Below are 22,009 nucleotides of genomic sequence, written 5' to 3' on the forward strand. Positions count from 1 at the left end.
TCACAAGTCAACAAATCAGTAGATGGCCAACATTATTTGGACTAGAGAAACAGCATACCTGTAAATATAATCCTAAACACAATTTGATGAGTTGCATATTGAAAAGCTCTAAAAGATTTCACCAGACAGACAGTTTGACATATGGCCTATTCCACAAAAAAAAGTTACTTTGGGTACACTGCCACAAGGTTACAGATTGTTGTCATAAGCTTTCACTCAGAAAAGCCCCCCCTCAAAAAGAGATTTAAGTCACATTTTTAAATAATAGGAGAGTGGGGATGGGGGAGGGACTGAAGACTTCCATTGTCCAGGGATGTAAAATCTGAACTCTCTCTAAAAAGTCCTTTTTAAACAAAGGACACCAACTAGGAGGCTGAGTTTAGAACAAGGTGGCATGGCTCCAATGTCAGCCTATAGCCTGCTGAGTGGGGGGACTGTAAGGATAAATAAGTGATGATGCCAAGTTATAACAATTGAAAACAAAGCTGAGAAATGTTCAAGGCAAGTCACCGAGCCAATTAAGGGAAAACATTACATTTCAGAACCACAAGGCTCCTCAGCTCGGGGAAAAGATCGCCAACACCAACCGAATTTAACCAAATTCTTATTTTCTTTGACCAGTCTCCCCTTGCACATAAAAGGCTTACTAGAGAGCATCTCCTTATCACAAACATTGCCATCTGGCTCCTTGCCTACAATTCCAACTCTTATTTTATTAGTCCAGAAGACTGAGTGCAAAAACCCGTTGTTATCTTAAGTACAGAATAGTTACTTACCCTCCAGTAACTGTGAATCTGCAAAATGTTGTGGTCAGTGTGAATCCCAGTGTAGTTCTGCATGAACCTCATGCATGCAAGATTAGAGTCTTAAAAAAACAGTTTCCATCAAATCTGTGACATTTCCCTGTTCCCTTTTCATGTTCCTGGGTGCTGGCATAAAGTCTATGTTAGCTGAGGACTCAAAACAGCAAAGATCATGGGATCCATACTGAAAGCGTACTCAAATACCAGTTACTAGGAAAGGTAAATGTGTCAGCACGGATCCAGGTGTAAGTCGGACCTTTGAGCCAAGGTGCTTCAGCTACAGTAGATGAATGGGGATTACAGCAATGACATCCTGAGCTTGGCATCTGCTCTAAAGGCTAAGTCAAATGCACGGTGTTTGATGGCTAGTGGGTTAACTCCTCACAATACCACTCTGCAAACCGCAGGAACAAGAACATGATTTAAAAGCACTGAGGAATGCTGCTTGAGTTTTAACAGAAGACAGCACTATTCAGGGGGAAAGTTAGACTCTCCAATGGTTTTAACAGACCAAGATGCACTGTGCTAACCACATAAGTGTTCTCTGTGATGAAATGGCCTTTGGAATAGCCAACTACAGCTGGAAATAAAAACCAGAGATAGCCAGTTTAATCTTGCCTGTTGCAAGCCTGGTCACTCTAATTGCTGTGGTGGGATCCCAACACTGGACCCCTGTGCTTTTAACATTTCTTGCCCAAAGAAGGATCCACCACTGTCTTTCTCTGGCACATTTCCTGGGCAGAGGCTGTCTGACATCCCTTGACTGATGTGGTACTTCAAGATCCAACTACCCTAGGTCCCCAGGACCATTTCTGACCATCTCCACCCTACCCTGCAAAGGACAACTCAGCAGTTAAGCACACCCTTTTCCAGAGCACAAACCTTCTGAGCGCTCATTTCCCTCTCTTCCATGATACACAATAGTTGAAGTGCACCAATTCTGCCAAAAAAGTATTTCTAAATACAACCATCATTCTACCTTAGATGGCCCCAAAGATACAGAGATCTGGGCAAAGCACCTACACATTGCTCCCTTCTAGTTTCCTCACCATGCCTTAGCAGCAGTCACTGGGGCACAGTCAGAGTCTAAGGAATCTTCCTTCCTATTTCCCTCCTGCATGTGGCACCTCTTCCATAGCACACCTCTGTCCTCCAGTATCCAGCTACTCTATTCTAATAGACAGTTTCCTCAAATCTGCCCCTCCATGTTCCTCTGTCAAGTTCCACCATTACTAGGGTGACCATACATCCCGGGCAAACCGGGACAGTCCCAGCTTCTGTAGTCTGATCCCAGCTGGTTGGTCAAAAGTCCTAGGCCAGAGTCCAAGTGGGGAGACAGAGTGGCATGGTGTGCCAGGCATTTGGTCGGACAGGCACTGCTGCTGCTGTGCTGGAGCGAGGACATGCCACGTGCAGAGGGGTGGAACCTGCTCCGGTCCGCTCACATTGCTCCCACATAGCAGCAGTGGTGCCTGCCCAATCGCCTGCCTGGTGCACTGTGCCACTCCATGTCCCTGCTGGACTCCAGCCTGGGACTTTTCAACAACCAGTCAGGACCAGACTATGGAAACTGGAGCGTATGGGGTACCCTAGCCATGACTTCTAGGAGGTTATAGTTTTAAAGGGCCATAGCAAGAGTTCATTCTCCATGTTCCATCCCAAAGATTTTTTTACTTCTTTAGTTCTGATGCTATTGCAGGCTACTGAAGCAACCTGGTTTTACCCAGAATGAATTGCACTGTTTTCCTCTGGGCCAGACTTATTCACTTGTTTGTAACTGTTTTAATTAATGTCACATTTAAGAAGTGAACTGCCAGGTGCCATTCCCCGACTCCTTAGCAGGATTATGAGCAAAAATTCAGTGAAGATGATTAAACAAGAGTTCAGATCAGACAGAAATTAAATTGCATGTGCATCGTACGTGGGAGATAATCTGAAGTGTCTGCTCTTGTCCACATGGGAAAGTAAGCCTCGGGCAGAAGATGACAGAAAAATTAATAGAATTTCATAAAAAACTGAAATCACCTTGGAGAGGATATCAACGTTCAATTTCAGCACCACCTGAATCCCTATGAAATGTCACATATGAAGGACTGGCCGCAAAAACTTGAAGCTTCTTCAGTCTTCAAAATGAAGCAATTGGAACTAGGAAGACTGCATCATAATGACATGAAATACACGGGGGGGAAACATGGAGCTTTTGGAGGTCCAAGCAGGAAAAAGTTTGACCAGTTTTTGAGGCGCTCGGATGCTCTCATGCAAGACTGAACCAAGAGTTTCAAATGCATCAACTAGTCAAGAATCTAGCCTCCACGTAGTCCAGACTATTCTAAGCCACTGTAAAGGGACCGTCGCCAAGCAGCCACACTGGAACATGGGCAACTGGTGGGGGAGGGCACATCCCCGCCACCACCGGCATCTGCGGCAGCGCACCAGCTCTGTCCCCACCACCGATGCCGCTGGCGGCTTCTGTGGGTGTCCCCCCAAACTCAGGAAGCACCAGTCGCCCATGCACCGGGGTGAGGCCCAGGTGCTGCACATTCAGCAGGTGTTTACTTCCCCTGTTCCGTGTCTCGCCCACCGTGACTTGGTGCTAATGGAAAAAACTGTCAGACAATCTGGGGTTCGTTGAGATGTGGGCTCTGATGCCTGCAAGTCTTCTGTGGGGCTCCGCCCCGCTATACCCCACCCCTTTCCACTCAGGTGTCATCAGTGATTGGCGTGGGCACCTGGTCTCATTAGGCATCCAGCTTCGCGTGTTAGGCAAATGGGTCCATAATGGAAAGAAACGAGTATACAACTATAACTCAAATAATGTTGTTTATGCCTGCTTCAGGCCTCTTTGATCCAGCAGTGTACCTCAGTTGTTTCGTCTCAGGTGATCAGCTCTTCTGGGGTTTATCCCCTTCCATGAGCCAAGTCCAAGTGGGCTGGTCTGTTCTGGGATGAGCCCTTTGAATAATCAAGGGCCACAGGTACCACAAACCTCTGTGAGGCTTCTAGGTGTACCTGACCTCCGTCAGCTGAGGGTTGGTCAGTGTTCCCAGTGTAGGGTCAATGGCTCGCTGGTCCTTGATCCAGATCCTGGGTTCTGATGGGGAGATGCAGTGTAAGCCAGTGCCCGTACCAGTGTTCCCCGCTCCTCTGGGGCTGGCACTCTTTTGTACTGGAAGTTCTGGGTTGGCCCAGGTTGACTTGGATCCCCACCTGCCCCCATGTGCCCCGTGCTTGCTGACGGGCATTAAGAGCCCCAGAGGGGCTTGTCAGCACTTGCGCCTGTGCCTCTCAGGCCCTAGGTGGCATTGTCTGTTCTCACCACCTGCCTGCTTTGCTGGCTGGGCTCTGTGCTTACACAGAGCCGAGGCTCCAACTCTTGCTCCGGCCCGGGAAAGGGGCCGGCTGTGAGCCTACTCCCTGCTGGCCACTCCTCTCACCCTGTGGACAGGGAAGTGACAGAGTGCCCCATCGTTTTGCGGGCTCACTGCTTTCCTGCCAGACTGGCTGCAAGCCTGCTGCTTGCGGAGCACACTGGTGGTTGCTGCCCTGGTAAGTGTGGGGCTTGGTTGGGTCCCTGCTAAAACCACCCATAGAAAACTTTTTCCATTTAGATATAAAAGGTTTTTTGTGGGTACCCGTCTTCCGTTTTGCAGAAGAATCTTCTGGACTTGCCTACAGCGGTCCCTGTCCATGGTACTTGCATACAAACATCCATGCTATCAGATCAAGGGACTACAGATGGGATGAATTACCAGTCTTGTGAGGACAGAGCCAATCGGAGTAGAAGCTTACTCTCTTCAACCACTAGTGAAATATGAGAATGGCCATGGCCAGGTGGAAAGCTTAGTCACACGCCCATGCTCCAAGTATAATTCTGCAATCAGAGAGACAATTTCCCCCAAATTCTAACACTGAAGAAAGTTTGGGGTTTTGCGGGTAATTTAAGTAGATCTGTTGGCTTGAATTAAGTTGAAAAAAGTGCTACTTAACAGTTAGCCTAAAACAATACATGTTTTACATCTTGCTTAAAATTTTCTTAAGGAATGGCCATTTCTGTCCATTACTCTTCATAAGTTTCTTCAGTGCTGATGAATTTTCTTCAGCATAATTCCAGATAAATGCCATCTTTATGTGTACAGCTCACATATTCCTATATAGCAGACCAGGAGTTTATCCCCCAGGACCCTCTCAGAAAAGGAGCAACAATCATTAAAAATGGAAAAAGAAAAATACACTATCTTTAAAACCATTGCCCATTTTGAATTGATGTCTTAGTCTTCCCATGAACATTAAATGCTTTTGAAGGGGTCAGGCTAATATGTGGAAAAGAAATGACAACAAAGAATTCAACGATGAGATTCATAGATGCTAGGGTCGGAAAAGACCTCAACAGGTCATCAGGTCCAACCCCCTGCCTAGGCAGGAAAGAGGGCTGGGGTCAGATGACCCCACCCAGATGCCTATCCAGCCTTCTCTTAAAGACCCCCAAGCCCATCCCAAATTTTGGCCATCCTTACTGTGAAGAAGGTTTTCCTGATATCTAGCTTAAATCTGCTCTCTGTCAGTTTATGGCCATTGTTCCTTGTTACCCCAAGAGGTGCCCTGGTGAACAGAGCATCTCCAATCCATTGCTGCATCCCCCTAATGAATTGGTAGGCGGCCACAAGATCACCTCTCAGCCTTCTCTTGTAGAGGCTGAAGAGGTCCAGGTCCCTAGGGCTCGTCCTGTAAGCCCCTAACCATATGAGTGGCCCTCCTCTGAAGCCTCTCGAGTCTATCAACATCCTTCTTGAAGTATGGCGCCCAAAACTGGATGCAGTACTCCAACTGCGGTCTGACCAATGCCACATAGAAAGGAAGTATCACCTCCTTGGTTCTATTTGTCATGCATCTGCTGATGCATGATAAAGTGCGGTTAGCTTCGCTGATGATTTTGTCACACTGACAGCTCACGTTCATCTTGGAGTCCACTATGACTCCGAGATCCCTTTCCGCTGCTGTGCTGCTGAGAAGGTCACTTCCCAGTCAGTAGGTATGCTGGATATTTTTGCACCCTAGGTTGAGTGCAGAGATGGAAAGAGTCAAAGCCAGAAACTGCATAAAAAATTCCTATACTGGTTTCATTCAAACATGCTTAAAGTTTAAGGGCATCTATACACATGATGGACTTCTGCTCACGCATCAGAGCAGGCTTGATTAATCTATTAATTAATGTTAATTAATTAATTGAATAATTAGATAAAATTAAATAATTGAAGTAAAATAATTAATTGATGCCAATTAGCATGCTCCAGCAGCCTCCGTGTCGTGTATTCAGTGTCCCTGCATTTCAAACTGGTAGCGGGGACGCTTTAACTAAAGATTGTTAAACGAGCTCCCACAGCCGCTCCAATTAAAGCGCCCCATCCTCCACACTGGAGCATGTAGACGCCCTGTGAGACTAATAAAAAGTCTCATCCTACCCCACGGACACAAAGTCCTTGATGAAAGTGGAGTGAAATTTATTTTTCAAATGCTAAGCCCAAAACTTAGAATACCAACACATTCTCTCTAAACAACCCCTTTACTGCTATGGGAAAATGTAGTCGCTGCATGTTAGACATGAAATAGCTGCACAACAAGAAAAGTTTCATGTTTTTTTAAAAATGTTTATCAGTAATTTTTTCTACTCTGAAGTTTAAGGCCTGTCTCTCTTTCTCCCTCTCATTCACCCACCACAGATCATCTAGAACTGTGTAGACTAGATAAGGTCACTCTGCATCCAGGAATCTAAGCACCACAAAAACAGTAACCTGGAAGTTGTAGATTAGGACTATTTTGCTAGTGGCTGCCTGCATTAATTGTCCCAACATGGTTAATAAGCAAAGCAAACAAACCAACAGTCCCACATTTCTGTAGGAAATAAGAAACCTCATACCACCACCCATAGGGCACTCTGCTATGAAGGGGAGGGGGAGATGTCTCAGTAATACTAGATATTACTCACATCTCATAGGTAGCTAGGATATGGAACATTAAGGTTTCGCTGTTTTAAAGTTTGTTTCTTTGGGGGTTTTTTTAAGTGGCAAAATTAATATTAAGAAAACTACACAATTGAAGTTTCAGAGTAACTTAAACTCCTAAGCACAATACTGTTGCAATTACTGCTACATTTTTAGGAGTTCCTGATTTAAAAGCTTAACCGTGTTGCATCAGAAAACACAACAACTCCCTTTACTGAAGGATTAATTGGTTAGAAACTGCTGACAGAGTCTATATTCCAAAGGCTGTAGCAGTACAGCTGGCAGCCAAGAAAAGCCAACGTTTTAAAGGGCCTGCAAGGCTGTGAGACTCACAAGTTCCTGTTGACTCAAAAAGATATTATAGTAATATCAGATGGAGACATTGACTTAAAAGATCCAGTTACTTCCACATATTCCAATATAAGCATTACATAGTCGTCTAGTATCACAAGAAAAAAAAGAAAAAGAAAACCCTCCTCTCTCAGTCCCCGCTTCCCATCATGAGCTGTGTTGTGTTGTGCTGGGAGAGTTCTCTATCTTTTATTTTTAGCAGCAGTGGTTTCCTTCATTGACAGAATCCTGAAGGGATTTGCAAAAAGGACATCCACATTCACAAACCAGTCACTCCAAGCCACAACTGCAAGCAATGGTGTTAAGTTAACCATCTTCAGGAGTCTAGTCCCCCCAAAAACCCTCTGTTCCTACCTCCCAGATGGACCAACACAGCTTTTCTTTTTTATACTATTTTGAAAAAAAAATGTTTCTGTGCACATTTAGCAGCTTTGTCCAGATGTTTAGGATGCAAGCTCCTTTGGGGCACTGTCCCTCATTTGGTATGTTTGTATAAACATACAGCTCAATAAAGTCCAATCTCTTTTAGGAACTTCCCCAATATTATTAATGACTCTTATATAATCCAAACATATTGTAGCTTAGAAGGAAATATTCCATGCCCATTATGTTTTCCCTTGATTTTATAAAGGTAATCGTTTCTATAGCACTAGGCTGACACTTCACTGGTCTTCTCTGTATCGACCACATGTATCTGTGACTAAGTCTTAATAAATAAATTAATAATAATAAAAAAATTGCTCTGTAGGTATATATTAGCTTAGCCAGCTGAGGACTTTTATAGCTAGTTATAGCCATTTATAGCTGGCTTTCAATTTTTAACATCTAATCAGTTAGCTTTATAGTTCTGAAGCATCAATCTGTATAAGCAAAACAGATTTTTTGTTTGTTGGTTTACACTATTCTTTAGGTTTAACATTTATCTTCTCCACTGAGTATAATGTAGTGTATTAATCTGCTTGAAACAACTGGGGAAAAAAACCCAACCAAAAAAGGCACTGCTGTCAGTATTTGTGCAAATATTACTGACAACGTGTTGTCACTGTATCCTTATAATAGTGGATTATTGCAACCTTGCCTCTGCTTTATTTGTATTTTTGATGCTTAGGAGCCCTAGCCCTGGTCCAACATCTCTCTGACTGAATTGTAAGAAGTCTGCAGGAATTCTGTTCTGACAACAGGAAAGACTCCCAAGTTATCAATGGAAGGTAATGCTGAGCCTTAAGCTTGTTTTAGAGATAAAAAACATTAATATGGCTGTAGTGAGAAGCAGACAGCAGCAGAATAAGGCTGATATTTGTCAGTACTTGTTTCTGAAGCCTGCAATTATGCTTGGTATCATATAAGGGCCCACAACACCACCTCTCCTATGGAATAAAGGGACTGTTTCCTCTAGTTAAAAAAAAAAAAGGGGGTAAAGCTGTGTCATGCATCTGCTCTACATCTGTGTAAAGTCCCTCCTCACTTTTTGAGGGGTAAATATCCAGTGCCTCAGTCACGTGCCAGTTTTTCAACTCAGTTTCATCCCAGGATAGCAGTTTGCTCAATGAAGACCTACCAGCCAGGAGCTGCAAGTGCAGACAGCTAGCCTGGCAGAGAGCTGGTCATGTCCTTTCTTTAATACAAAGTAAAACTTGCACTAAGTCACTTTATAGAAAGTGCAACTTGTGCCTACAGCCATCAAGGTGCAATTCATCTCTAAACAACTAAATGCATTTCTTGCAATACTCTACAGATCTACTCATACTTACTTAGAGAGAGACACGCCACCTGCTTTCCCAATCATTTCCTCATGATGCAGCACTGCTTGGTTCCATGGGATGTGGAGAAACTTTAAGAGAGTTCTCATCCATCTTTCAGGATGTAATACAAGTTGCTCATAATGTACCAGCATGCATCTTTCAAAACCAACCTCCATGCACTGGTTATACATCGTCTCTATAGCGCGATTCCACTTAGTTAAGCAGTCCCTGTAGCTGTTGAGGTCAAACCCAGCTATAGTGACTTTTCTAGATATCATAGAATGCACCGATGCACGACCATCCCGTACCATTAAAAGAAACTTAGCATTGGGGAAAATTCTGGCAAGATAAGTTAAGGACTTTAGAGCAAAAGGATCCTTGTTACACAGATAGGGTGCAGGTTCCCCATGTTTCACGATGATTTCCAATAAAAAGGCTTGCATAGCCGAGTCCAGAACTTCATCTGTGACTCCAGCTTCATCCAGTCGGATTTTCTCTTTACTTGATCTAGCCCACATCTGCTTAACCGCCAGAATTCGTGGGATTACCCTGGTCTCTTCCCCACAGCGGATATCCGGGTGAGCATCTAGCATGGCACGCATCAACGTCGTGCCACTTCGAGGCACCCCTCCAATAAATATTAAAGGCATGTCTTTGTTGTAAGCAAAGGTTTTATTTGTATTTAAATCAGAACCAGTTCTCATAGTGGTTCTCATGCTTTCCATCCTTACGGGCTGGCTGCGTTCTTCTATTCTGTGGTGGCATTCCATAGCATGTTGCCCCAGGTAGAACACTGTTACCGAGCTGATCACCAGACACGCCAGTAACAAGTTCTGTTTGAGTTTTCCAACCATTTTGAAAGAACACAGTCACTGTAAAAAAAACAACCAGCTCTGTTCCTCCAGATGATCTGCAGATTTTCATGCCATGGAAATCTTAAATCTAAGATAATTGAGACCTGATGGGGAACAGAAAAAAGAAAACAAGAGTTAGGACCCCAATAAGAATTATTTCCAGGACAGATCAAGACAAACTGAAGATGCAAGACACCTGCTGTACAACCGTCCCACAGTATACTAATGACTGAAGTCACACAGGAGCTTCCTCACCAGCACCCAAGCTCTTGATGTCACACACAAGGAGACAACTACAGATGTGGAACAAGAAGCTGAAAAGAAATACCTGACAGCAAAAAAATGGACATTCTAGTGGCTGAGTCCTTACCACCAGGGGATGATGAACCACGGTAAAGGTGGCGATGTCTCAACTGCCTATGCACTGGAGTTGGACGCTCCAAGGAACTAATGAAGAAGTGGGGCCACACCACTAGTTCAACCACCTGCAACTGCAGCAGAGCCTCAGACTATGCAAACACTTGCTGCAACGCCTGCTGCTTGAAGGCACACGTACAATGGAAGATCTCACAAAGTACAATAAATGAGCACAAGCAGGCATAACAAAATGGTTAAATGTGGTGTAGAGACACGAGAAAATTTCTAATTAACATGCAATTCCTCTAACATCCCATCAAGATTTCAGATAGAGATTAATTACAAGTTCCCTGGCATGATATTAACACTACACAAAACACTTGTATACCAATATATTTTCCATCAGGAACAATTCAGCTCTTCGCAACAGTTTCAAAGTTATGAGTCATCTGTAGCCAGACTGATAACTTACTACTAGTTAGCAAAATTAATTGTCAGCTACACTTAAGAAAATGCTAGGAAGAATTCCACCACTGAATATCTGTTTTTAAATGATATGGTCAAGCAAAGATGTTATGTCTGCAAGTCTCTGAATGGACAGGAAAAAGAAATTTTTTAAAATTATTTTATTATTAGTTGAAGCATAAACATTCTTCACACATGGCAGGAGCGAGAAAAAAAAAAAAAAAGGAACATAAGCTCCTCAATCCAAAGACCATGTGGATTTAACGAATAACTCAGTAAATAAAGTTTTACATTAGGGAAAAGCAAGACTCACTGCTGATAAGACTAATTTAAAGAACCAGCTGTTAAAAGCAGCTGAAGAATGTGGATCAGAATAATTCTGGCTTAGCAGTTAAGTGGCATAGATACATGGTTCATTTCTACACGTGTTGGATGGAATCATCCTGTCTTCCATTATGACTGTGAATTCTTGTAGACTCTGGTGAATTTGTACAGACACCTCAGAGCCATAATCTCTGAGACTAGTTACTATAATAGGAAACTATCCACCATACAGATTCTACATCGAGTTTAGAGGGCTTGACAATTTAGAAACACTTTGCTAGTACTTATAAAATGAATGAATTCAATATGAAGTCTAGGAGACAACCTGGAATCCTACAGTTCTTTTCTAGCCTCCATACCCGTGCTTAAAGGGTGCTGCTTTGACAATATTTATGCCTATGTGCGCCACGGTATGACCCAATCAGAGGTCTTACGTCTTTATTTTAATTAGAAACAGGAGTCTTCCCATGAATATTTGGAACAATGGCACATTCTGAAGAGGGAATGGTTATAAGAGGGCAAACTGTTTGTTATACTGGTGCAATACAATTGCAAATGAAGATATACCACAGCACAATGGACTCCGTTTTATTTAAGCTTAATAAAAACTTTGTTAATGTACACCTATAAAAATGCAACTGTCTGTTGGTTTTGGGGGTATACAGCTGCTGTTTCCCTGGAAACTTAATTTTCTGTTAACTAGGCTTGAGGAACTTAAGGCAATAAAAAGGTTTGGGACCACATTGGCTGCAGATTTTAAACCATGTTTGGTCACTGTCAAAGAGAAATAGCATTGTATTTCGAAGTTCTGCTTCCTGCAGTCCTTTCGTAGCACCTGATGAAGCAAGCCATTCCTTATGAAAAAGTTTATGCATCTCTGATTTAGTTTAGTCTACGGTGCAAATATATGCTACCTTCTGCCTGACTTCAAATTTTACTGTTAGTCCAAGATTTAGGACATACATCAATCAACTGAAAACTAAATACGAAAGTTTTGCTTATTCTTTTTGTAGGGGGAGGACTCTGTAGGATGAGGAAAGGTTAATTTTTGTTCCGGCAATTCAAATAAAGGATGATTTAGCAAACCCCCTTACGTTAAGAACCCATCGCTGCGAATGTACAGAGGGCTTCTGAGGTTGGGACTGCAATATCGTAACCATTACCAGTAAGGTAATAAATTCCTGCATGGCCTCTGTTTACCAGTCCAAGAGAAATAAAATTGCCAAGAGAGCAACAGTCAGAAAAGCGACATTCGGGAAAATCATTTTTACTTCATGCTTCAGAGTGGAGTTTAAATCGAAACAATTTTGAAATGGCCAGAAGGGTTTTTAGCACGCCATCAGACCATGACATGCTTGTTCCCCATTTAAAGGTCATGACATGGACATTACCTTTTAAAGAGCTGATAACCAATGCTAACTGGAATTATTTAAAAAAAAACTCAGCAACAAAGAACATTATGCTTCTTATTTTTCTTCAGGTTTGAAATACTAGAAGTCAGGTCTGTTTTGCAAACGCCTGAAAAGTTTTATTTGTCCAAAAAACCCCACATTTTGATTTTGTTTGTTTGTCATAAAAAAAAAAAAGTTTACAGAAACATACAATCTGAAATGGATCTCAATTACTACCCTCAAGTAACTTCTGGCATCAGTTTTCTCTGATTTAACTGTAGGAGGAGGAAACAACATTTCTGTTTCTCAGGCACTGAGGAATGAAGACAAACTTGAAGTTACTTTGTACTATTTAGGGAAGCCCTTTCTGCACATAATTCTCTTATAATAGCTCGCACTGAAGTAAAAAAAAAAAAAAAAAAATTAAAATCAACTAATTACATTTCACAGTGGAAGAAACTGATATTGGGTCAATTAACTTGTTTCAGCTGCCCTTAAGTCTTCTGGTGCTGGTGTTGAAACAAAAATCTGGATATTTATATTTGGAGGAATACAGGTTTCACGTTGAAAACCAAATGACTAATATAGAAAATTCTTTCAATAGCACTAGACTCCTGGAAGGGTAAGCTAGTCTGAAGATGTGAGGCTGTCTTGGAAAACTTCAAATACTACTACTGCTACTAGTCTGAATTAGGGCAAATTAAGGTTTTCTACTTCAGTGCTGAACTAACACACACAGCCAACATACATTTTGAATTGTATAAGAGCTCCATATACTAACGTACAGCTAAAGTTTTAACAACCGGCTTCCTCAGAACTTTTTCCACCTCGGTCAGCAGTACATGCGATATTCCCTGAATCAAGGACTCCCAAATCTCTACCCCCAGATCATCCACCAGTTCTGCCACCCAACTAAGTTCAGCCGCTAGCCCAGTGCCTCTCAATCCTCCCCATGCTCTTCTTATCAACACCTAAGCAAGGTTCATCAGGCTGATGCCTTACCTTACAGCTGTTCCTGACAGACAGATCAGTAGTAGCAAACAAGTGCAATAAAAAAGGCAAGCTTGTGCAGTTTCTGGTTGCACAACCAGGTACCAGTAAAGAGAGGCAAGGCCAAACTGGTGTTGCTGCTATCCTCCTCCTCACATTCTGCAGGGGGAGGGATGCAGGGATTACAGCCATGCATCCCAAGTACACACCTAGCGACACCAAGGCAAGGAAGTCAAGGGGAAGTTCCCCGACAGGCAGCTGCTATAGCACCAGGTGCACTGCAAAAGAACTGAAACAAGCTTAACCAGCCTCAATTTTCCAGATGAACTGTAAGAGAGTATTTTGCCATATCCCCACTGACTTAACCCATTCCTGTCAACAGTCATCACACTCCTAAACTAAGGTCAGTTTAGTGATTCCATGGCTGGGGTTACAGAGCAGTTAGAAGTGTAACCCCCTAACTTATCCAAGTCATTTTACTTAAAGTGGGCAAGAAAGAAAGAACCTGTAAGCCCCACCCCACTCCCAGCCTCTTGGCACAGAGGGGTGCACTGACAGCATTACATACAGTTTGCATTTGTTGAAAGCAATTCACCTTTTCATGCAGAAAGTAGGCTAGTAACACATTTTTTAAAGTAGCAAGCACACATTTTCTTCACTGAGCTCAAAGGTCAGTCAGCTCTTCAGTACCTCTATCACCAAGTGCAAAAATGATTTCTTTTGACTAGGTGCTGCTTCAACTCTGAATTAGAGGCCAGACATATTTTTCCCTAACACCACTGTCAAACAGCAAGTGGCATTTCTTCTTGCTGCTTAAACACGAGTGATTTAATTAAAACGATGCAAATGCGTCTCTACGGGAGATCTACAACGTTAAAAAAAATCCTGCTCTGCTACAGGAGTTTACCAGTGTGAACATTTTTAATATTTACACATCATAGGGAAGTTGAAGTTTTTTAGGGTTTTTTTAATAACTTCCACAGATGTCCATTTCCTCAGAAAAAGCTGTTATATTGTTACCTCTGAAAAACAGCTTTTCTGAGAACACAAAATGCCCAAACTGCAAATAATTAGGTAGCTGGACTTTGGTGTGTTTCGCCTTTTTTTTTTTTTTGGTGAGAACAATCTTGCCCATCTATCGTTTTATTATAGGTTCTTACAACAGGAGTAACCCATGAAACAGTTGCCTACCAAAAAAACACAGCTAAGGGCATCATAGGAAAGCATTCTGGCTGAAAAGCAAACTTGAAAAGCTGAACGGTTTGTTAGTGAATATGAGGACTTCTCTCTAAGCCACAAATCCAATAGCGTGGTAGGAAAGAATCTTCTAACTCTTGTTGGTTCAGCATTTACTTCCGAGACGATGGGGTAGTTTCAAACACCCACAACAGCCATAATCTGGTAGTAACCAGGACCCCTCACTGGGATACAAAGCCGAGAGATCAAGGCCTGAAAATCTTATGCAATAGTTATTAACTATCTTCTTTAGACTTGCTGGTGTTCTTTTCAGGAGAGTTATGTTAGCAGCCAACTTATATTGTTGTTACAACTGATGTAGAGCAATGGCTCTCAACATTTTTAGACTCAAGGTACCTCTTACTTCTGCGAATTGAGCAGCACCTCATTTAAAAAATTTATTTATTTGTTGCAGTACTGACCGCCTTGCAGTGGGGGTGAGGGCACTAGCTGGGAAGAGACCGAGTCTGCCATAAGGGCTGCTTACAGACGTTTAAAAACAACCCCCAAAAACGGCATACATTAAACTTGGTACAGATGAGGTGCTTTAATGGGGCTTTTTTGGCGTTTTTATCTAATAGCTGACTGAATCAACTTTTAGATACAAGCACCCAAAAAGCCCCACTGAAGAGCCTGATCTATATAGATGCTGTGGAGCCGGGTCAAACTAGCAGCGTGGGTTTTTTTGTTCTTGTGTGTGTGTTGGTATGGTTTTTTTTTTTAAACATCTGTAAGCAGCCTATCTGCTCATCTCCCCGCCCTTGGAGCCTGAGTCTGCCCTTCTCTGCTTATCTCCTCACATTTCCTGCATCACCCTTAAAAGGATCTCATGACACTCCAAGATGCCATCATTGATGTAGAGGTGTGAAGGACTTCAGCCTTTCAGAAAGTCAGCAAATCATCATACATATGGAAAACCAGAATTAGAATCAGATGTTGTGTGGCCAATGGCCTCCATTTTTATGCCCCATAGTTTAGAGAAGATATCTTAAAAGTAAAACAAGTTAAAAAGAAGCTCTTGCTAACTGATAATGGCAAGGGTAATTTATGTGGAGAAGTGGAAACCACCCCCCAAACTTACAAGTTCCTTGACTTCAGTATAGAGATCTGGATAATGATGATGATTCTGGTAATATTTTTCATTTTTGTTCCTGACATTCCAGAATTCCCTGTTTCAGAGGACTGGCCTCAAGACAGTGACAGCCCAAAGAAAACCAAAACCAAACCTTGAAACACTGAATTTCCTGCACAGCTTTTATTCCAAACAGATTAGCATCCCACATGAATTGACAAAACCTTTGGCGAGATGTCAATAATTAGTGGAAAAGAACTGACAGAAATTGAAGAACCTCAGCAAAATTACTGTGGCAACATAAATTTAAAGACCAGCATCATTAAGCCACGCATGAAAGGTTCACATGTGGTAAATGAAATAATGAGTCCAATTATGGATACTGTGGTCTAGCATGTTTGGGGGGTTGATTAGCTTGTTGACTACACATTTCCTGTCATTTTACAGACTACCTCCTTAGCGAATTAGAGCTTAAGAAAAAAAAAAGTTAGCAACCAGAAAGACCATTCAGCTTGGAATTCAGAACCACCTTACACAGAGAAACTAGCTTCTTGACAATGAGCAAGGGAAAGCATTCTGGTAGCTCTTCTTTTAAGCATTTTTTCAAATACAGAAGGAAGATGAACCAAATGTAACTCCTCTTTCCTAGAGATACGAAATCCCAAGACAGGTCTGTATTTTCAAAAAGAAAACTCATGTTAATTTACCGGCCTCTTTTAAAGCTTACATTTGAGTATTGCATACTGCAATCTACACAACTCAGAACATTAATGTAGCTAGAAATTCCCATGGAGATGAAGGGACAAGTGTTCTGAATTACCCCGAAGAGCACCACTGACTCATTAATACCCTACTGTTAACACTGTGTTATTGTTTGTTTTGTTGCAACTTAAAAGTTTTTGCATATGGATTATTCAATGATGAGAAGATATAGTTAGTTCTAAAGTACTGCTAGGATTACTTAGTTTAACTTGATACTGCAACCTTTACTTCCAACATAAGGCAACCTTGCCTACTTCAGGCAAAAGGTTGACAACTCAGAATAAGAGATATCCACGCCCTGAAACTAGAGACAATTTGTTAATGGCTGCCTGGTCCAAAAGTGGCAGCACACCAAAAATGACAAGATGAAAAAAAAAGAGTAAACTATTTACTTATTTAGCTGTTAGCATAATACATACACTTTAAATTTTTAATCACTGGTTTATTACAGACATTCCCAGGTGCCGTTTTTCTAGAAAGCTTTGGAAGCCAACCTTACCTCTCTGCTCTCTAATCATATCTGCACAGCAGTTCTAGCCAGACATAAAACTAAATTCATTCACAAAGCAGTGTCAAGAGCTGGCCACAAAGGGGTGCTAACAAAGTCAAAGGACTGATTAACTCCCACTCTCTGCCTACTGAATATACCTAAAAACATGCAATGGGTCCAATTGTCCACAGTCATGAACTTACACCTGCAAAGGATGTAGCCCACAGAGCACCGCAAGTTCACACTACTATTTTACGTATTTTGCTCTTTCAGTTCCCATTTGGCTGGATTAGGAAAAAAAAAAACAACAAAACGAAATGTTCTCTCTTTGGTTAGGAAAAAAAAGTTAAGATGCAGGTGCTTACTAACAGTATTTAAAAAACTCAATAGACTCATGTACTTAAGGGAAGGGAGCAAGGGATGGTCAAATTCATCCATTTTCTGGAGCTGCTGACTGATCAGAGACAGCTTTTTTTTTTTGCACGAGGGAGAGTTAGCAGTGTGGCAGCACTGCTTCTGCCCCTCTGAAAAAGAATGAAGGATTCTAGGGCAATTAGCCTTGTCCTCTACTTCCTCCTTAACAGCCTGTGGCTCAATCTGGTAACTGGACCTCTTCCCAGAAAGATAGTGTACAATTCACAACAGCCTCAACAGACTGGATTTATCCTGCTGCTGGTCCCCTCCTTTCCAAGCCTGTATGCCTCAGTTTTTGTCCAGGATCAGTGGTTCTGTAGAGGCTGTTTTCTGGAATAAAGGTGTGCCCCTACAGGATCCAGCTTTGTTTACTTGAACCCAAAGCCTTGTGGTCTTTTCCCCTGGGGCCTACTGATGTAATGGGAAAAAAAAAGAGACAGCGTCAGGGGCAGCAGATGCTGAAGACTGGTCAGAGGCAACTTCCCCCCCAACAACAAATTCTGCCTCTCTTGGAATAATACCTCCCACTTTCCCTTTGAGACAGGAGCGGGCAATTACTTTGGGCAGAGGGCCGCTTACTGAGTTTCGGCAAGCCATCGAGGGCCGCATGACAGGCAGCCCAGGGCAGATTAATATTAAATTTTCTAAATTTTTTAGCGGCCTCGGGGGCTGGCGGGCCACATCCGGCCCCTGGGCCACATTTTACCCACCCCTGCTTTGAGAGGAAGGTCACCCCGGTCCCCTTGTTTCTGGGCCTGTGTCTCTGCAGTAAGGGTCTAAGCCAGAGGATTGCAAGAAGTGGGTTAGAACAGGGCAAGCACCTCAGCCCTGCAAAATCCAGCTACTAGATCTCCCCTGACCTCACGCTGTTAGAAGTCACTGGGTGATGCCCCAACAGCCAAGGTTACAATCCTGTCAGTTGTCAAGGAAGTCCACTTGAGACTGGTTAGACTACTAGCACATAGTTAGAAGGGGTGGAGAAAAGGAGGAGGTGAGCTGAATGTCCTAATTAACCAGTCCTTCAGGTCCTAACTTCCATTATTACATGGCTTGGTGTTGGACAATGAGATTGTAGGTAATTGGGACTGATGATGCCAAGTCCAGGCAGTGTTGCATTCTCTCCACTCAACTGGATCCTGATGTTGCCAGACCTCCTGGGAGGTGGGAATAGGGAGACGTGAAAGAGAGAGACCTCTAGTAGGCTCTGCTTTGCTGCCATACAGCTGTTTGGACTAACCTAACCTGGTCATTTTCTTTGCAGAGGAAAATCTTCATTACTCTTGGCTGCTAGGGTCTCTGAAGATAGCTCCTGCTTATTTTGCTTAAAGTAGCCCAAGTCTCTGTTGCTTAATAGAGGCAACACAGAACTGGCAGGCTCTGCAGCTACTGATTAATCCCACTCCTCCATGACAGCCAATTTTTCCCATAAACTGCAAGAAAGACTCACTATAAGAAGTTCTTAGCCCCTCATGCAAAAGAAAGATTTTTTTCCTCTGATGCCAAGTATTTGCAAAGAGCAAGAAACAGCAGACTACAGGAACACTTAACTAATAACTAGGCAAAATACTGGTATTGTACTCTAGAAGATAATAAACATATTACCGGTACTGATGCATCACTTACACTGATGTGGAATAACTTCAGAGAGCCAAATCATACCATTTTAACAGCCAAGCAAAACACTCATATTGGGCAAATTGTTATCATCCTTCCATAGGACTCAAATCCACACACAAGAAGAAACAAATTGATCTAAAATGCTGCCATTTCACTTCTGCCATCTGGCTTTTTATTTCTATTCCTTCAAGCAGACAGCCTTTTATTTTTCACCATGGTCCACTTCAGAAAATTCTATTAGCAGTAACTCACATACCTTAAAATGAGTTAGTAGGAATGATGTGGACAGCAGGAGTGTATCGCTCGGTCAATAAAAGCAGGACTGCAACAGACAACGAAGATCCCCAGGAAACCCCTTTCAACCAAAAAACAACACTTTAGAAAGCACTGTTTCCTTGAAGATAAACACGTACTTATCACTTGAAGCGATTTACATTAACCCTGTTCAAAACAGTAATGAAAAACAAAGAGCCATCACAAACAAGGATGAATTTCCAAGCACTTTTCTAAGAACCCAGAGGTAGAGAGCAAATTCTGTAAAACCTCTAGTTCAACCAGATGGCCGGCCTTTGGTTATTCATGTATGTTTACCGCAAAGAAGATTGTATAGGCAAGCTGACAGCCACAAGATAATGCTATAGCATAGTGCAAAGAAACATAACTGAAGTATTTACTGCATACCGCTTAGGACAGCTGTCCAAACTGCTCCTTTTGAGAAAAGCTCATTGAAACAACCAATTCAGCAAGGAGGATTATCTGCCATTCCTTCCCATTCACTCAACAGGGGAGGGGAGGAGAGTTTATAAATTCTAAGCATTATGCATGGCATCCCTGTATGCAAGGAAGCATGCATTAACACCATTTGTATAGCCCAGTGGTGCTCAACCTTTTGGTCCCACGAGCCAGATGAGTAGCAAAGGGTCACTCTGTAGGTCAGACTGGGTCCCATGCACCAGGATCAGGCCCTGTGCTGCCCCTGCCCAATCCCACATGCTGGGATCAGGCCCCATGCAGACCCCATCCTATCATAGTGGGACTGAGTTTTGGGTCCCTTTACAGTCACCGCCCTGCGCAGCCAGTGGGGCTCCCCTGCAGGTGTAGAAAATTAGCAGCAGGGAAATGGCAATTAACGCTGTCACCACTCCCCTGTCACCAATTTTTTGGTGATCCACAGGGAACCCAGATCATATGGCTTGGCTCCAGGGGCGTATCTGGCCTGCAGGCCTGGGGTTGAGCACCCCGGTATAACCAATTTATGTAGCTATAGCAGAGAGGTGATTTTAGTGGCTTGCCCAAGGTCAAATAAAGAACCAAATTAGGATTAGAAATCAGGAAGTCCCAACTCCCAAATCCATGTCCAGTTTTCTATGTTGCAGAGCCTCTCCAAGCTCTTTGTTTCCCCTTTTCTCATTTTTTCTCTCCCTGGTTACATGACCCTGGTGTTTTCCCTGGCATAAAAATACAGTAAATGGCAAACATCTTAATCGTTAGCAGTTTCCAGGGAAGTCTTTGGTATAGTTTCCTGGGGGGAAACCTGGTTTGATCTTTCCTTCTTATACCAAATAACAGATCCCATCCTTTCACAATGAGAGATGCCAAACTGACGTCTCCATTAAGTTTCTCCTAAATTGCAACAATAAACCAGAACCAGGAAAGCCTATGCTGAGGCTCTCTGCCAACTTACATATTAGTTTTTGAGGTTTCCCTATTGTGGATGCTATATATGTATATATTTAATGAAACCCAGCCCTCACTTGGGAAGCAAGTTAAGCACTAATACCGTAGTTACTACAGGACCTGTGAAGATGCATCAGCATGGATAGGATGCATCAATATGGAGTATAGATAGATACGAGCCAAAGTGAGCCACTTTCCTCCTTCACGAGTTTACCACCTCTTTGTGAACCTCTACAGTAACCCTTAAAAAGGGGATTCATCAGCATACACAGTATCTACTAACACTGGCAACCTTTCTAAACCAAATGAAAAAAACTAACCCCCCACAATTTTTCCATTCAAAATACCAGGCTACAAACTTAACACCGATTCCAATAATTTTGCCATTCTCACGTGCAGCGAGAGAAACATTTTGAAATCAGTTGAAAGTCAAAAAACTAATCATCTGATTTATAAATGTAAATTCTGCTTCAGAGTAAAAGTACACACTACATGACTATTATAATGACACATGAGAGTCACATTTCTCATATCGGACAGAGTCATCAGAAATTCCCAGATCCGCTTTGGTGCACGCGGCTTACACTCGAATGTCACGAAGGTTATCAGACAGCAAGACGGCTGCATATAAATCACGTCATTAAGTACATACGGCGCTGGCCTCTTGCCAACTTCAAAAACAACGACGCACGCAGGATTTCAAGGCTTTTTGTACGGTACGCGCGCTTGTCTGTTATTCTCCCTCTACGTTACATTTGTTCCAACGGCGAACCCGAAACGGCGGCTGTCCACAACCGCTCACCTGTTACGTACCGCCTAGATTCGTCGCTGTTTCTAATGCGCTCGTCCACATTTAAGGTGCATTAGGCAGCTCTGCTCCCGGGAAGAAGTGACTCCGCACCCTACCTCCGCAACACCCTCATGTAAAAACACTTGTACCACGGACACGGGGGACGCAGCCGAGCCACCCCAACAGCGGGAAATAACTCCACGATCCACGTTGGATAACGACAGAGGCACCCGTGCAACACACACAAGGCAGCGACGTTACAGCCCGAAGACGCGCGGTTAACCCCCGCGGATGCCACAGCTTCCTCACAACGGTTTGTCCGAGGACGCCCAAGAGCCGCGCACGCATCCTACGAAAGCGTTTTCGGATGCTGTTGGTAAATCACAGATTGCAAGCCACCCGCTCACACAAAGACTGAATAACGAATAAAATAATCAGGATATGATAAAATAATGGATCCTTTCCCACCCCCTCCCTTCCCTTTTCTTTTCTTTTCGAGCATCTATTTTTAAGGGCAACCGGCGGAGCTCCCTTCCGCCTTCACACGGGCGCGTGCAAGTGTGCAAGTGTGCATGCACAAGCATGGGTGCGCGTGCAAGGGGGGGCTCCTCACCTGGCGCGGGGGTCAGGGCTGGGGCTGTTGCCGCCTGCGCCTCCTCCCGCGCCTCCTCGCGT

The 22,009-nt window shown here is 43.1% G+C and overlaps 1 protein-coding gene across 3 annotated transcripts in view; it reads right to left on the bottom strand.

Moving 5' to 3' along the window:
* TPST1 (tyrosylprotein sulfotransferase 1) overlaps window positions 1–22,009 on the bottom strand; it is a 49,801-nt gene extending 27,792 nt beyond the window's left edge. For all 3 annotated transcript variants that reach the window (XM_014523478.2, XM_025212944.1, XM_006031296.3), the window contains exons 1-2: window positions 21,948–22,009; window positions 8,905–9,853 (exon numbers count right to left, since the gene is read on the bottom strand). In XM_014523478.2, coding sequence (XP_014378964.1) covers window positions 8,905–9,749 — 845 coding nt within the window. In that variant the 5' untranslated portion in view covers window positions 9,750–9,853; window positions 21,948–22,009. The remainder of the gene's footprint in view (window positions 1–8,904; window positions 9,854–21,947) is intronic.

The sequence above is a fragment of the Alligator sinensis genome, unplaced genomic scaffold (genome assembly GCF_000455745.1).
Source record: "Alligator sinensis unplaced genomic scaffold, ASM45574v1 scaffold714_1, whole genome shotgun sequence".
Taxonomy (NCBI): Eukaryota; Metazoa; Chordata; order Crocodylia; family Alligatoridae; genus Alligator; species Alligator sinensis.